The 16,473-nt window shown below is 43.0% G+C and overlaps 1 protein-coding gene across 1 annotated transcript in view; it reads left to right on the forward strand.

The window, feature by feature from the left end:
* LOC139464634 (corticotropin-releasing factor receptor 1-like) overlaps positions 1 to 16,473 on the forward strand; it is a 76,209-nt gene that overhangs the window by 41,229 nt on the left and 18,507 nt on the right. The window contains exons 5-8 of the mRNA XM_071246159.1: positions 2,483 to 2,586; positions 5,471 to 5,591; positions 10,508 to 10,661; positions 11,174 to 11,234. Of these exons, the coding sequence (XP_071102260.1) occupies positions 2,483 to 2,586; positions 5,471 to 5,591; positions 10,508 to 10,661; positions 11,174 to 11,234 (440 nt within the window). The remainder of the gene's footprint in view (positions 1 to 2,482; positions 2,587 to 5,470; positions 5,592 to 10,507; positions 10,662 to 11,173; positions 11,235 to 16,473) is intronic.

Raw genomic sequence — 16,473 nt, forward strand, 5'->3', positions numbered from 1 at the left:
TCTGGTCCAGACTCGATTATTTACAGACCGCTGTCATATAGCTGGAATATTGCCGAGTGCGGCGTTAAACAACAAACCAACCAACCAACCAAATCTTAGTTCACCCACAATATGTTCCTGGAGACAAAACTTGAGAAAAGAACAGGTGATGTCTACTTCAAATCGTGTGTGACGTGTGTCGATTCTTACGCCACCATTAACGTTATCTTGCAGATTTTTCATAAAAGATGTAAACTAATGGATGTCAAGCGAAGACATTCGAAAGTCGACGTATAAATTGACTCTCACTAAATTTCTAAATAGCTTTACTGGTGCTTGACTTTTGAAGTTTAAATTATTGAAAAATTCCTTAACGATTTTAACTGCTCACGTCAATGATTGAAAAGATTTGGAATGTTTCTCATTTACGCCCTCATAATTTTCATCAATAAATAAAGGCGGCAGAACCCTTTCGATATTACGTAGACATCGTTTGTACGATTCCGACTACATCATGAGCATGTGTTTATTAATCACTATCAAATGTTAATGATACCAGGTGCTTGCAAAAAGGTGACTGTATCCTGCACCACCGGTGGCACCCGTCACAAACACATGCAATGGCAAATCAAAACACGTGATGACTTTCCAACACGACAGGGTCTATTTAATGTCCCATTCCTATAACAGCTGAGCCTCCATGTTCACCCGTGGCAGGATGAAGACCCACACGCAATTTGCTGTGGAAAATTAGCCGTGCACGGGTATCGAATACCGTATTTACCCTAATTACTAGTATGCTCCTTGGAGTTTCTACGCCATACCAGGCTTACATGAGTTTCATGGGTCACGTCCATGACCAGAATGACCTTGGACTTTGCTCCAATAGGGCGCCGCGATTCGCTGTGCAGATTTGCGTCTTCTTGGGCACGGCAGAAACCCATGATTGTGGGTTCGAATCCCGGTTCGCCCCGATTCTGTTTCTAGGTTTGTCAGCACCATACCCGTGCTCGTGGGTTTCACCGAAGTGGTAAACGTCAGAGACCTGCATCACTTCGGGCTTTCCTCCTACATTAAGCTGACACGCCGTGATGTAACTGGAATACTGTTAAAAGCGGCGTTAAACCCAACTCACTCACTCACTCCTATAGACACTCTGTGGTGTAACTCAAACACTGTAAAGTAGCGTTAAGGCTAACTCACTCACTCACTCACTCCTTTCTATTCTCTGTGTGATACCTATACCATAATGCGTCAAACAACAACTTGAAGTCTTTTAAATATTTTTTTCATATTTCCGGATCAACCTGTGTGGAGGATTAATTGAGTCATAATACAAAAAATTCTCGGGGATTCTGGGTGAGAATACGCCCCAAGCAACCTCTCTGCTTGCGCGAGAAGCGATCGGATGTGAGGCTCGGTGTCGTGATCGATTGTGGGTTATTGTACCCCTACGGCGTGGATTGTTGCTCACAGATTTTATAGATTATTTACAGTCGGTCGTCAATTTTCTGGAATAGTGCAGAGTGCGGCGCTAAACCAAATTAAACCAAAAACAATTCAAAAGTTAAATATCCGTTATATACTGATCATAAATAATGAATGGGGACAGAGAAAACCAGAGAAACCAGTGATATTATGAACACACAGCCTTGAGTAACAGACAGGGTAATAACAAGTACCAATTTCGACCTCTTTTGGTAAGACATGGCCTGGGATCGGACCAGCGACCTTCCGAGTCCGAGGATGACTCTCTATCCACGGAGGCGGTCAATTGAGCACATACGATATTTGCACAGTCAGTGATGGCTGATATAAACGTCCAGCTGTTACCTTTGATTTCAATTTTCAGTTCCACCGATTCTCCTGTTGTTAGTCACTGGTGTGTGATCCATTGGCGGTATATTGTCACTGACATTATATATATGGTCGATATTCAAAGCTTTCATTCTACATCTGTCAGTTTGTTATAAAATGGTCTTCCGTCTGGGTATTATCCCCACTCTTTGGCCATATTTTCTCCCCCAATCCAATTTAAGTTTGACAATAAGCTCAAGATGAGATATTGTAGAATTCGTGGGACGCAAATAAGAAAATTTATTACCAGTAGGCCGGCGAGGTAGCCATGTGGTTAAAGTGTTTACGCGTCACGCTGAAAGCCCGGGTTCGATTCTTTTATATGGATACATAGTTTGAACCAACTTCTGGTGACCCCCGAAGAAATATTTTATAAACAGAAAAACGTCCACGTCAGAGAATAATTAGTCTCGGTTATCTGTCAAAACATATTCAAAACGAGAATGGCAAAACCACGGTGAAAATTATGAATGTGTCACTGAAAATCAGTGATGACATCAGAGCGAAAACGGTAACCATTTCCTGCCGGTAGTACCCGGCACTTTTGCGTAAGAAAGCAAATGTTTGTTTGTTACTTAACGCCATGTATCAGTACTCCGTCATACGACGGTGGCCTTGAAGAATAACATGAACTTTCTCATTCCAGGGCCTGACGCCGGATAAACTAGGCGTCCGTGTAATCTATAATGTTGGATTCACCGTAACGACAGTGGCCTTGGTAGTAGCTCTTGTCATATTTCTGTACTTCAGGTAAGTCATCCCGGCCTGAACAATTAATCTTGTAAAATAAACTAAGCGCAAAAGAAAGTATAGGTTTACAATTTGTAATTTTTCTAAAAACAGCGACAACTAGTGGAAAGTGGGTATTGGGAATATGACTTCCCAGGAACAGGTACCAAAAAACACCTCACCCGAGCGCACAACCTTTGACGGCGCTCGTGCGGTGACAAAAAAGGGGTGAAACAGGTTTCCCGATTATGGCATAAACTGCACGTGCATGTTAGCTGTATAAATGCGTTCGTCTTCAGGGTATGCGATGAAAGCACACAAAATAAATGCCACGACTGTCACAGGAGCACAGAGAGAGAGCCATCGGTATGGCCGAAATGGGGACAACACAGGTCCAAATTGCAAGAAAGGGATGGTTGTACACCATTGACAGTAGCCAGGCTGATTCAACGGTACAGGCAGGCAGGGAGGACACAGGACAGGCCTAGAACCGGACGACCCCGAGTGACAACACCACTGGAAGACGGTCGGATACGGCTCATTCACCTGCGAAACAGATTCGTAATGGCGACGGCGACGGCAGCAACAGCGTTGGGACATCCCATTAGCCAACGTACAGTACAACGACGACTTCGTGCTGCTGAAATCCGAGCTTATCGTCCTTTCCGAGGAATGGTACTGACTGCTCAACATAGAAGCCTGAGACTGCGATGGGCGAGGCAGGTTCGACGCTGGCAAGTGAGAAATTGGCGTCGAGTGCTGTTTACTGATGAAAGTCGGTTTGAAACGAGTTTATCGACGCAGTGGGGAACGTTTGGCTCCGTCGTGTGTTCGTGTGTCAATCCATTCGGCGGGGGAGGTGTCATGGTGTGGGGCGGTATTTGTGGAGATCAGAAGACTGATTTGGTGATTATACAGGGAAACCTGAACGCTGTGCAGTACAGAGACCAAGTGTTGCAGCCAGTTGTGCTTCCGTTCTTACAAAACCAACAGTAGGGGACATTGTTTCAACACGACAATGCCAGGCCCCATACTGCAAGACTGACTTGGAACTTTCTCAACCAGCATAACGTTGACGTTTTGCCCTGGCCTGCCCACTCACCCGATATGAATCCTATTTAACATCTGTGGGAGCATCTTGACAGACAGATTAGAGCACGCCATCAGCCTCCCGTCAACAGACAAAAATTGCAGCAGGCCCTGAGAGACGAGTGGCAACGGATTCCAGTCCACGTCATCAGAAGACTGACGTCATCGATGAGGCGGCGTATCACAGCATGCATTGAGGCAGCTGGAGGTCATACACGCTACTGAAGGCAACTGTGTCGACAATGAACTTGGCTGACTTGGAACTTTCTCAACCAGCCCACTCACCCGATATGAATCCTGTTTAACATCTGTGTGTCGGACAATTTTGTGGTGACATTTCAGACAACTTTTGAAAATGAAATTTCTTACTCCAGCATTGTTTAACTTGAGCTTACATTACCTGTGGTTGCACAATTTCATTTTTTTTATCGATCATGGGACACGATCTATGCTTTCTTTTGCCGCCCAGTTTATATCTATTTACATATAACTTGTGACTTTAGACTTGCTTTTAAAATGACAGACAGACAGACAGACAGACAGACAGACAGACAATTTGTTCAGTAACAGGCCACCGGCCCGTATTACATTAATATAGCATGATAAATCACGCATCTGTGTCTGTTTGATGTGTCATCTATGAATATTGACTATCTATGAATATGACGAAACATACTAGAATAATATAGCATAATTAGAATGAAACTTTTAATATTTAACATGGATCAACATAGCAACTGATTAAATGCAGGTGGTTATAAATATATTCCCTTTGGTTGGTTAACCAAGCAATTTGCTTGGTGTTTCTATTCCAATTAGCCGAAAACGCCAAACGGTATACTATTTGTACTGGGGTTCGGTTGCATAGAGTGAATGAGTGAGTGAGTGAGTGAGGATTCGAACCCACTCAGTTGCATTGCGATGTCACTATATGGTTGTCCACATATTTTGTGTAAGTGAATAAAAAAGAAGTCTGTGGGATGTTCGAACGATTCCAGAGTGGTCGCCCCCATCTGGATTCATGGAGTTACATCGCACACGTTAAACCGTGTTACCGTAGATATCCTAGAGTAATTGCCTCTCGCATAAGAGTAATGAAGTGTAGGAGGCCGTGAGTCTGTCAATCTGTGACTGCATTGTTAACACAGCACTACTGACCTCAGCAAGGGACATGTGTAGATCAGCTGTTCGAGTGCCATGTAGATTTCGGTATGTTGTTGATTGGTAGACGGAATAAGGTATGCAGAGTTGCGTCCCTTGGGCGTGACATGATCTTGTGATCGTGCGTTCGAATCTTGCTTGTTGGTTTCAGTTAAGTGGATCAATTCGCTGTTAATAGTTACGTCCCCTAAACATGCCAGGATCCGCAAATCGTAGGTTCGAATTCCATAGTTGGTCCAATTACCTGAATATGATCCTGCCTGTGCTCGTTGGTTTCGGCAAATTAGGTCTCCAGCAACCCATTCTTGTGGTAAGAGGCTACTATCCTTGTCGTTAGAGACGACAAACAGGATCAGTTGTTGCATGTCATCGTATCACCTTTACGTAAGTCATGATGACAATCACCGGATTGTCTTGTTCAGACTGTTTATTAACAAACTGCAGTCAAATAGCTGGAATAATGCCTAGTGAGGCGTAAAACAACAAGCAAACACATTTCGACGGGCGTTCTTCCAATACGGAGTTCACAAACCGTGATATGATTAATATACTGTTCATTGCAAGCTGTTTAACCAATCTCAAGTGGCACAGATGGACCTTTGTATGTTTATCAGGTCATGTATTTGTACTGAAATCTATTTATTTCTCGTTGCAGGAGTTTACGATGTTTACGCAACAAGATTCACTGTCATCTCATCGTCACGTTCATCTTGCAGAATGTCATGTGGGTGTTGATGCACAACACACTGTTGCAGTTATGGAGGACGAAACACGAGGTATACGTTGACACAATGAGTGAGTGAGTTGGGTTTAACGCCGCTTTTAACAGTATTCCAGTTATATCACGGCGTGTCAGCTTAATGTGGGAGGAAAGCCCCAAGTGATGCAGGTCTCTGACGTTTAACACTTCGGTGAAACCCCGAGCACGGGTATGGTGCTGACAAACCTAGAAACATAATCGGGACGAACCGGGATTCGAACCCACAATCATAGGTTTCTGGCGTGCCCAAGGGACGCAACTCTGCTCAGCGAATCGCGGCGCATTAGATGACTGGGCCACCCGTGCCCCTCGTTGATACAGCTTATATGTTAGTAACTATCTTTAACGTTGTGTACGTAAGGCTGGGGATGCATGAACCTATTCGAAGGGGGTATGGATCTGCAGTGGAGCAGCTGCTACGATTAAACTCATTTATCATCCAAAATTGGCTTCGCAAGACTCGTCACCATAATGTTACAATCAAATGACAATATCTATACATCTTCCCGAGGCAAGAGAGTAAACTGACTTTAAAATTCCAGTTTCCACCCTTGCTGACAACGAGTTAGCGGTGCACGTGCTTTGTAAATCCTGCAATCGACCGAAATCTGCGCGACAGTTTACGAACCGGATTTCGATTTCGTTGCAAGATTTTGATTGGACTATGCAGACTCGTTAGTCCAGCCCAAATGTAACTCCATAATACCAGCCTAGTTCGGCAAGGGAGGAATCTGGACTTTTATAGTCAGTTAACTCTCTTGCCTTTTTACACTCAGTTGTGTATTATTGTTTACAAACTGAAAAGTTGGAAGAATGCTTTTGGATGATAGATATGATAATAATTAAGAATTGACCTTCACTTTGTGTGAGTTCATTGGAGTATGAACCTACATAGAGTGAGGGTCAAACTGTATGAACGTCGGAGCTTGCGACGACGTTCATACAATGTTTGGCCCTCTTTCTATGAAGGTTCATACTCACACAAAGTGAAAGTCAATTCTTATAATTTTTTATCACAATATCTTACCTCAAAGGATGTAGGTCAAGATCTAAACACAATTTTATTTAGTACGTGTGACTTCATGTTTACACTGACAGCCATACAACAACCAGCTATATCGCGGAGTAAAATAGTTCCTCAAAAAGAGAATTGACTTGAAGCGTATGGATGCACAACTTGCTCTTCAGAAACATCTTACGCAGCGCATGTGTTCAAATCATATCCTCATTAGATAAGAAAGGCCTGTAAAGAACTACCTCAGTAAGTCAGTCACAATGACAGCGCGTCGTAATACATTTACATCAAGTACAAGACGTCAAAATGGCCGACACGATAAACGTGACGGGAGAGATTTCCGAAGTTGTTAATGAACCTTTTGCGGTTACATGTGTTAGTCATCATTGATCAACTGGCCGATCATTGAAAGGTGAATAAAGATGCGTCAAACAGACACTAAGGTAAATTCATAGATTGCTGGAGACGGTCAATGTCAGCCTGGGCACGGATCGAGTCGATACTACGATAGTTTAGATGTGCATTTCTTCGTTTATTCATTAGGATAGGCCACAGCGAGGATATTTGTGAACAATCATGCAGTCACGCTCTCTGACATTTCTCAATGTATACTGAAACCCTGAGACCAAGAATAACGATTCTAAATGATCAGAAAGAACGCTTATGCATGTTTTCGTGCTAGGGAATTCCCAGGGGTTTCCCCATGAATGTGGAAGTAGTCCGTCAGTGTTTACGTCATTTCAAGAACACGGCCTCGTGAAAAACGTATGAACGTACGTATTCATACACTTATGAACGTCAATGTCGCGGTCATGTGACCGACCTCTCGTCCAATGGAAAAGCCGTATATCGTGTAAACTTCAAATCAAAAAATTATTTTGAATATAATCTCACCCTTGTGTCTTCTAAAAGAGGAGGACCGCCTCCGTGGTCTAGTGGTAGAGCGTCCGCCCGGAGAGAAGGTCCGAGGTTCGCGTCATACCAAAAGACGTTAAAAGATGGTACTTGTTGTTACCCTGTCTGGCGCTCGGCATTAAGGACTAAAACAAGGAGTGGTCGGAGTCAGTATACTGTGTCTGAGTGGGGTATTCATGTTAAACTGCGGCATGGTATCTCAGTGAGCTAGCACTATAAATCGGCATCAGTCCGGACTAGTACAAGCAGCCACACAAACACACACACACGTACATGCACGTCGCTATATAAGTGCAATAATCTTGGACGCGACGTTAAACCCCATTTCACCTCACCTCACCTTGATACTTTATAATATTTTACATATAACACACTCCTGTGCATAGGCACGTAAAACCTGTAAAAAATGGTGAGGGAGAGAATTTTTTAAGCACACATTCAATCTCGCTATTAATGCCCACGCCAAATCGACGCGGTTCCATGTACCATTGAAATACATTACCATATTGTTTTATACGTGTTGAACATATTTGGCCTCATGCCAGTCACGTTTTATGACATGTATTTGTAACTTCTTTTAATGAGTGTTCTCTTAGGTTTATTGATGTATCAGGACCAAGGACAACATTTACATATGTATTGCTGGTAAAAGATCTTCAATTAAAACAAAATATTACGATCGTGAAAACAGATTTTATCAACACGTTCCAGAATACCATCTGCATTAGACCACCATCTCCGTTGATGTATTTTTGAGTGAGTGCTTGAGTGAGTATGGTTTATCGCCACTCTGAAATGTTTTTAAATTGCAACGCGGCGTGTCAGTTGATCTGGGAGAAATGGCGAAGTGATCAAGGTCTTAGACGTTTACCACTTCGTTGAAACCCAGGAGCAGGGCTAGGTGCCGACGAACCAATAATAAAAATCAGTAAAATTCGAACTCGGGATAATAATTATTGTGTCAAGTGCGAGGATCGATGAACTTTGCAAAGCGATTTGGGGCGCGTGAGACGACTGTAATATAGCATATAGATTTCCACGTCAGTTTTTTTATGACTGCATTATATGTGTTTCAAGGACAAATGTTCCATTCCAATTACTGAACAACTGAAGAGGAAGAGTATTGGATACTTGCCAAACATTGGAAGACTTATAAGTCTACTGTCTGCTACAGTAGGCTCCAGAACATCAAACTCTCATTATGTGCGATGTGCAGATTACCTGATTCACATACATAGCGTAAGACGGGAGTAACGGACGGGTAATCCTTCTGAAGTTTCGCAGTAGGACGCGTTACCGATCACATGAAAAGCAAGGTTATACGATCTTCACTTTGAGTTTAGTTTTCGGGGACGTCTTCAAATCGAGGGGTGTAGGCTTTGGCCATTGGTGCAAGCGTTTGCTCGTCCCGACTAACAGCGGGTTAGTAATAGGTAAGTCTGTGTACAGTAAACTACGGTTATAACGAACTCAAAGGGACCACTAATTTTAGTTCGTTATAACCGTAGTTCGTTATAAGCATATATACAGCATAATTACAGCAAATGTTAAAGACAAAAAAGTAAGATCGTTATATCCGTCAGTTCGTTATAAGCGTGTTCGTTATAACCGTACTTTACTGTACTTATATTTCGCTTGTCTCCATACACAAAGTGCATGCTCATAGCTCTCACATTATTATCCCGGTCAATGGATCGGTGTGCGCTCGATTATCATCTCAGCTCCATGGGGAGTTCCTACACGTAGGTATCCAGGATCCTGTGATCTTGAGTTCGAATTCCAGATTAACCGTGAATATGATGCGTTTGTCACCACCATACCCGTGTTCGTGGGTTTTCCTCCCACTTGAAGCTGACACGCCGTGATATAACTGACATATTTTCAAAGTTAAACCCAACTCAGCCACTCGCTCACTCATGGATCACAAGGTTTCGTTACCCAATGTTCCGAAGGAGTCTGTTCAGAAATAACTTGTATCACAACAGCAACGTCCAGTACGATGACATATTGACGTTACGAGAGTTTTAAAAGCATCAATAAACGTTCCGAGCACAGTTAGTGGCTACAAGTAGATACCACTAAAACCAGAATGCCACTTTGTAAACAAAAACACATATGTTTCGCCCTAATAGAAATGCAGGATACAATTTTTGCAAATTGCCATTTTATATGAAGATATAAAGGAAGAGGTGATTTCCATGATATATATTATCATCGCTGGATATCAGTTCTTATATATGGGGGCGGTCGGGTAGCCTAGTGGTTAAAGCGTTCGCTCGTCACGCCGAAGACCCGGGTTCGATTCCCGACATGGGTACAATGTGTGAAGCCCATTTCTGGTGTCCCCCGCCGTGATATAGCTGGAATATTGCTAAAAGCGGCGTAAAACCAAACTCACTCACTCACTCTTATATAATGCATTCATATAAAAGCGACAAAATTAAAATTGTACGATTCCGACTATATCATTAAGCAAAAGTTAGCGAAAAGGTGAGCGTATCTTGACCAACAGTGACACCCGTCACAAACACATGCAAAAGCAAGTCAATTGTCCGCCTGCAAAAACACGTCAACATATATGCTACAAATGGGGAATTGTCAATTTTGGAAATTTAATCCATTTAATCCGGAATCAAATTCCTGAAAGGGTAATTAAGTACTATTCTTCACTCCCACTATTTATATCGACAAAGGAACATCATGAACACTCATGATTTGTCAGGGGCGGGTAGCCTAGTGGTTAAAGCGTTCGCTTGTCACGCCGAAGACCCGGGTTCGATTCCCGACATGGGTACATTGTGTGAAGCCCATTTCTGGTGTCCCCCGCCGTGATATTGCTGGGATATTGCTAAAAGCGGCGTAAAACCATACTCACTCACTCATGATTTATCAACCCGGAACTTTGTTATTCCGGACGATTTCCTCGGAACGCTACTGTCCAGATTAGCAAGGTTTTGTTGCACACCCACCTACATTGATTTTATTATGTTGTGTCTTTGCAGTGGATATGCAAGATCATAGTGACCCTGTACAACTATTTCCACGGAACCAATTTCTTCTGGATGTTTGTGGAAGGGTTATATCTGTTTACCATCATCGTGTGGGCCTACTCTGCAGACAAGATAAAGCTGTGGCACTACATGATCGTTGGATGGGGTACGTCTCAGCCATAACTCTGTTGATTACAGGATGAAAGAGGTTAGTGGGGATTAGGGAATGTATGAGAGAATACGGATGAAGTATGGAGCACTGTAAGGGACATACGTTATTGCGTTCTCCATGATCGGCGTTTTTCAAAATATCGCGGTCTGGACCTTTTGAAACATGAAACAAGCAAAACATGAAAAAATTGCGAAGTGTTGACAATGACTTTTATAATATATAAAAGACCCAATACATATTGGAGGGGCTTGTCAAACACATTGGCATTGGCATTAAGTGTGTGAGTGTGTGAGTGAGTGAGTGAGTGAGAGAGAGAGTGAGTGAGTGAGTGAGTGAGTGAGTGAGTGAGTGAGTCGGGATATGGGGTGGCGTTATTTATCGAGTTAGATTGACAAAAAAGAATTGCAAAGAGACTGTTGAAGATGTTGAGAGCTTAACTCTATATGCGCGGCAATTCAAAATGGCTGACACTTCATCATGTTCACAACAGTGTTCTCTGTTTGTAGGTATACCTTTCATATACACGATCGTATGGGCTGTGGTCAGATCGACGCTAGATGACTTCCAGTAAGTGCAGTTTACATGTTGCGTTATCAGATTGCTATGGTATCCTCATCCCCTCGTGACGATCCAGGTCTTCAGCAACCTCATGTTTGTCGTAAGAGGCGACTTACGGGATCGGGTTGATGAACTTGGTTGAAGCATGTCATTGTATCCCAAATAAAACGATTGACGCTCATGATGTCAATAACAGCATTGCTGGTCCTGACTCTGACACACCATCCCACACCACACCACACCACACCACACCACACTATACCATACCACCCCACCCCACCCCACGCCACTACACGCCACACCACACCACACCACACCACACCACACCACACCATACCACACCACACCACTACACACCACCCCACACCACACCACTACACCCCACCCCACCCCACCCCACCCAGCACCACACCACTACACACCACTACACCCCACCCCACCCAGCACCACACCACTACACACCACTACACCCCACCCCACCCCGCACCACACCACTTCACACCACTACACACCGCATCACTACACGCCACACCACACCACACCACTACACCCCACACCACTACACCCCACCCTACCCCGCACCACACCACACCACACCACACCACACCACACCACACCACTACACACCAAACCACTACACACCACACCACTACACCCCACTAAACACCGCACCACTACACATCGCACCACACCACACCACACCACACCACACCACACCACACCACTACCCGCCACACCACACCACTGCACACCACACAACTACACCCCACCTCACCCCACCCCACACCACTACACACCAATACACACCACACCACTACACACCACACCACTACACACCACACTACTACACGCCACACCACACCACTGCACACCACACCACTACACCCCACCCCACACCACACTACTACACATCAATACACACCACACTACTACACACCACTACACACAACACCACTAAACGCCTTTACGCACCACACCACACCACACCACTATACGCCCACCACTACACACCACACCACACCACTACACGCCCACCACTACACACCACTATACACGGCATAAATACAGACTACAAAGAGTTCTGTTTATTTTACAAATGTTTTCTGTAAAAGGATGTTATGCCAAAGTCTATAATGATGACGTATTCTACGTAAGTCACAGAACACACATACTGTCTGCTGGTGAAGAACCCCCCACCTTGCACCTGCGGCCATGGCGTTCCGTACATAGGAACCAACAGTGACTCCTACGTTTCCCTCAACAGACTTTACTCGTCATGGTACAAGGTTTCAATACGCGCTGAAGTATGGACTGAAAATGTTCAACCAATCCAGGGCGACCTCAACAAGAGTCTCTTTTGAAACTTTAATTACATTCCATGAACAAATGCAACGGATAATGATCTCCCGCTGTTCTTGTTTTAAGGGAACAGCATGACACTCCTAAATATAAACCGTGATAAATCAGCTAAATTTAAAAATAAATTGATCTTGTTTTAGCCCGAAAATTGATCTTTTCCACAGATGTGATTACGTTGTAATCTACATAGTTCGTCTAGTAGCTCTTCATGATATTTGATAAAAGGAGAGATAACGAAAATGAAAGTATATATGGTTTCGGTCTTTAAAATAATTATCCCCCGCGGCGGGGGATATAGAAATGGGTTCCGTCCGTGTGTGTGTGTGTGTGTGTGTGTGTGTGTGTGTGTGTGTGTGTGTGTGTGTGTGTGTGTGTGTGTGTGTGTGTGTGTGTGTGTGTGTGTGTGTGTGTGTGTGTGTGCGCGCGCGCGTGCGCGCGCGCTTTGCGAATGTGTGTGTGTGTGTGCGTGTGTGTGCGTGTGTGTGTGTGTGCGTGCGTGCGTGCGTGCGTGCGTGCGTGCGTGCGTGCGTGCGTGCGTGCGTGCGTGCGTGCGTGCGTGCGTGCGTGTGTGTGTGTGTGTGTGTGTGTGTGTGTGTGTGTGTGTGTGTGCGTGTGTGTGTGCGTGTGTGTGTGCGTGTGTGCGTCCCGAACTCGTTTCCGGAGCATAACTCAGAAACCGTTAAATATTTCTCTACGAAACTTTGCATGTCTATCAGACTCATGCTGAACTGGTGCCTTTTGCTATTTAGGAGTTTTATAATTTTTTATTTTTTACGTTTCCATGGCAACAAGTTGGACTTAGGTTCTATAAGGGTGGTGTTCGTTTCCGGAGCATAACTCTTAACCCATTCAATACTTTCCAACAAAAACTGTGCATGTTTACCAGACACATACTGGACTGGTGCCTCCTGCTATTTAGGAATTTTAGAAAATTTAATTTTTCACGTTTCCATGGCAATAAGTTGGGCTTAGGTTCTACAGGGGTGGTGTTCGTTTCCAGAGTGTAACTCAAAAACCGTTAAATACTTTCTTACAAAACTTTGCATGTCTACCAGGCACATACTGAACTGGTGCCTTTTGATATAAAGCACTTTTATAAATTTTTATTGTTTATGTTTCCATGACAACAAGTTGGATTTAAGTTTTAATATAGGATTGGTTTACTTAAGTAGTATAACAAATAAACTGTTAAATATTTCCTTGCCAAACATTGCATGTCTATATATAAAGCGCATACTGAACTAGTGCCATTTGATATTAAGGAGTTTTAGAAATGTTTATTTTAGAATTTCCATTGCAGCTATTTTGACATGGGCTAAGAGAAATGTTGGGTCAGTTACCTGGTTTGGGACCATAACGTGTTAAAATGGGCGGGGGATATAGATGACTTTGTCAACTATACGCTTGTTTTTTTTGGTAAAGGATTTGTTTGTGCAGAAATATATTTTTACTTTTCAATAACTGTTTTTGTCTTTGGAAGAATCTACAGTGGTAAGGCCAGATTTATGTTTGGAGAGTGTTACGGATTTAAGGTCGGAACGAAGATAACAAAAAACAAACAAAAAAACAAATTTCTAATATCGTTTTCCTTAAAACGTTAATTAGGAAGTGGGGTGGGGGTGGAGTGTTGTGCGGATGGTGGAGTGGGGCCAGGTGGTGGGGTGTGGCGTGGCATAGGAGCTGGAGTGTATTTATTTTGATAGCGACGGTAAAAGATTTTGTTGTTTATCAAATTTTACTTAATTTTGGTCGGTAGTATTTACGAAAGAAAAGTGCTTGTCGGATTTGATTTTTTTAAATATTTGGAGTCGACGGATTCGCACACCAACTTTTAATAAAAAGTCTAGAAGTTCAGTTTTTCAATATTCCTTTTGGCATTTTCGTACATTGTGATAGAATATGATTCATAAACATAAGTTCAAAATCATAAATATTATACACTTAGTTGAATGTCTGTTTATATAAGCGAAATGTACACTGTATTTTAGAGGTTGTCTGTACAGTTTCTTCCTGGTTCCCATTATGTGTGGTATGTGTGTAACACAACGCTGAAGTAGTTATAAGATAAATTTGGACAGGGTATAACAACATTAGAAAGATATCTCGTCTGCATTGTCACTGAACAGATAGCTATAGCTGGCAGCTTCCTGGCAACGATATACAATTACAATTATTACAAATGTCACATTTTGGGGTCTCGTATGCCAGCTTCTCGTGTGTTTGTACTCTAATCAGAATAACCACGATCTGTCGCAATCTTTTTCGATGGTTGATGTACGTTTGAACCGACACGTACATAGAATGAACGATCTGTTTCTGAGTCTAAGGGGGCGGTGGGGTAACCTAGTGGTTAAAGCGTTCGCTCGTCAAGACCCGGGTTCGATTCCCCACATGGGTAAAATGCGTGAAGCCCATTTCTGGTGTCCCCCGCCGTTAAATTCTTTAAATATTGCTGAAAGCCATAAAACCATACTCACTCACTCACTCACTCAAGTGTAAAGGGTTACAAGCTATGTAATTTGTGTTATCCATCTGCAACTGAACGAGAAATCGAGCGGTCTCAAATTGGAGTCTCTTTTGATTCCTCAAACATTTTATTACCATAACTACCACGATAAATTATGACCACGGGGTTGTAATAAGAGTTGGAAGCTATTTGTGTTTAAAATCCAATACTGGTTCCCCAGGAGATATCGCTTCTGTGAGATCAAACAATATATCCTAAGAGATATTGCATTCTTGATCACCTACTAGTTCATTGATCTAAGCGTTAGTTGGGGGTTTAAAGATCCAGATATAAACACAAATCAGTTTATTTTGGACTATCTTTTACTTCAAAACACGTTTCATTCAATTCCTGTCCCGACGACAGTCAGTCTTCCGAACTTTAATTTGAGAGGATGTACTTTTGTGCAAAGTCAAAACGTTCCTGAACTGTGACGTCATATATAACAATGGCATTACAGTGTGATGTCACTTTACGACTGTGATGTCACACGGGAGCTATTCCACAGACGGGTGGTATTCAAAACGGATAAACTCTTAACCAATTTATCATAGGAATAAAAGAAATGCATATCGTTCAATTAGTGTTGAACTTATGAACTGACATAAACACAATGTCTGGTACAGTTGTCGTGAAAGTACATTTAATAGCTGGGCTGCAAAACCTTCAGTCGAATTAAATATGTGCATTTTTTAGATTTTGCACATTTTTTATATTTAATATGGTCTCAAACTCTACCGTGGTCATCACATCAATATGATGTCTCCTTCCCTAATGACTGACTGATGTTGGATAACAGATGAAATCACATCTTTTGATATCAAATATATCAACCTTCGTACATAAGAGAACCTCCATAACCATGTGGAGGTTATTCTACATTAATCGATATGTGGTGAAATATTCTATAATTGATAGGCACAAGGAAGTGAATCTCCATTTACAAACTTAGCAAGTTCGACATTCATTCGACATTCATTCGCAAGTAATGGGGTGACAAATGCACTTCAGAGTTGGCTACCAATCAATACGAGAACCTAGAGGGGACTACTGAGGTGCACCCCCCCTCCCCCTACAACCTCTCCCCCATCCCACACCTTTTGAATAATACCAGCGTGAACACCAAAGTGACCACCAAAGTGACCACCGTAGTGACCACCATTGTGACATCAAAGCGACAGCCACAGTGACCATCATGGTGTCCACCATAGTGACATCTAAGTGACTCCCATGGTGACCACCAAAGTGACCTCTACCGTGACCACCAAAGTGACCACCAAAATGACTACCAACGTGACCATCATACTGACCACCTAAGTGACCACCCACGTGACCATCACAGTGACCATCATATTGACCACCAAAGTGACCACCAACGTGACC

This window comes from Haliotis cracherodii, unplaced genomic scaffold, assembly GCF_022045235.1.
Source record: "Haliotis cracherodii isolate W230 unplaced genomic scaffold, xgHalCrac1.p SCAF_17, whole genome shotgun sequence".
NCBI classification, from domain to species: Eukaryota; Metazoa; Mollusca; class Gastropoda; order Lepetellida; family Haliotidae; genus Haliotis; species Haliotis cracherodii.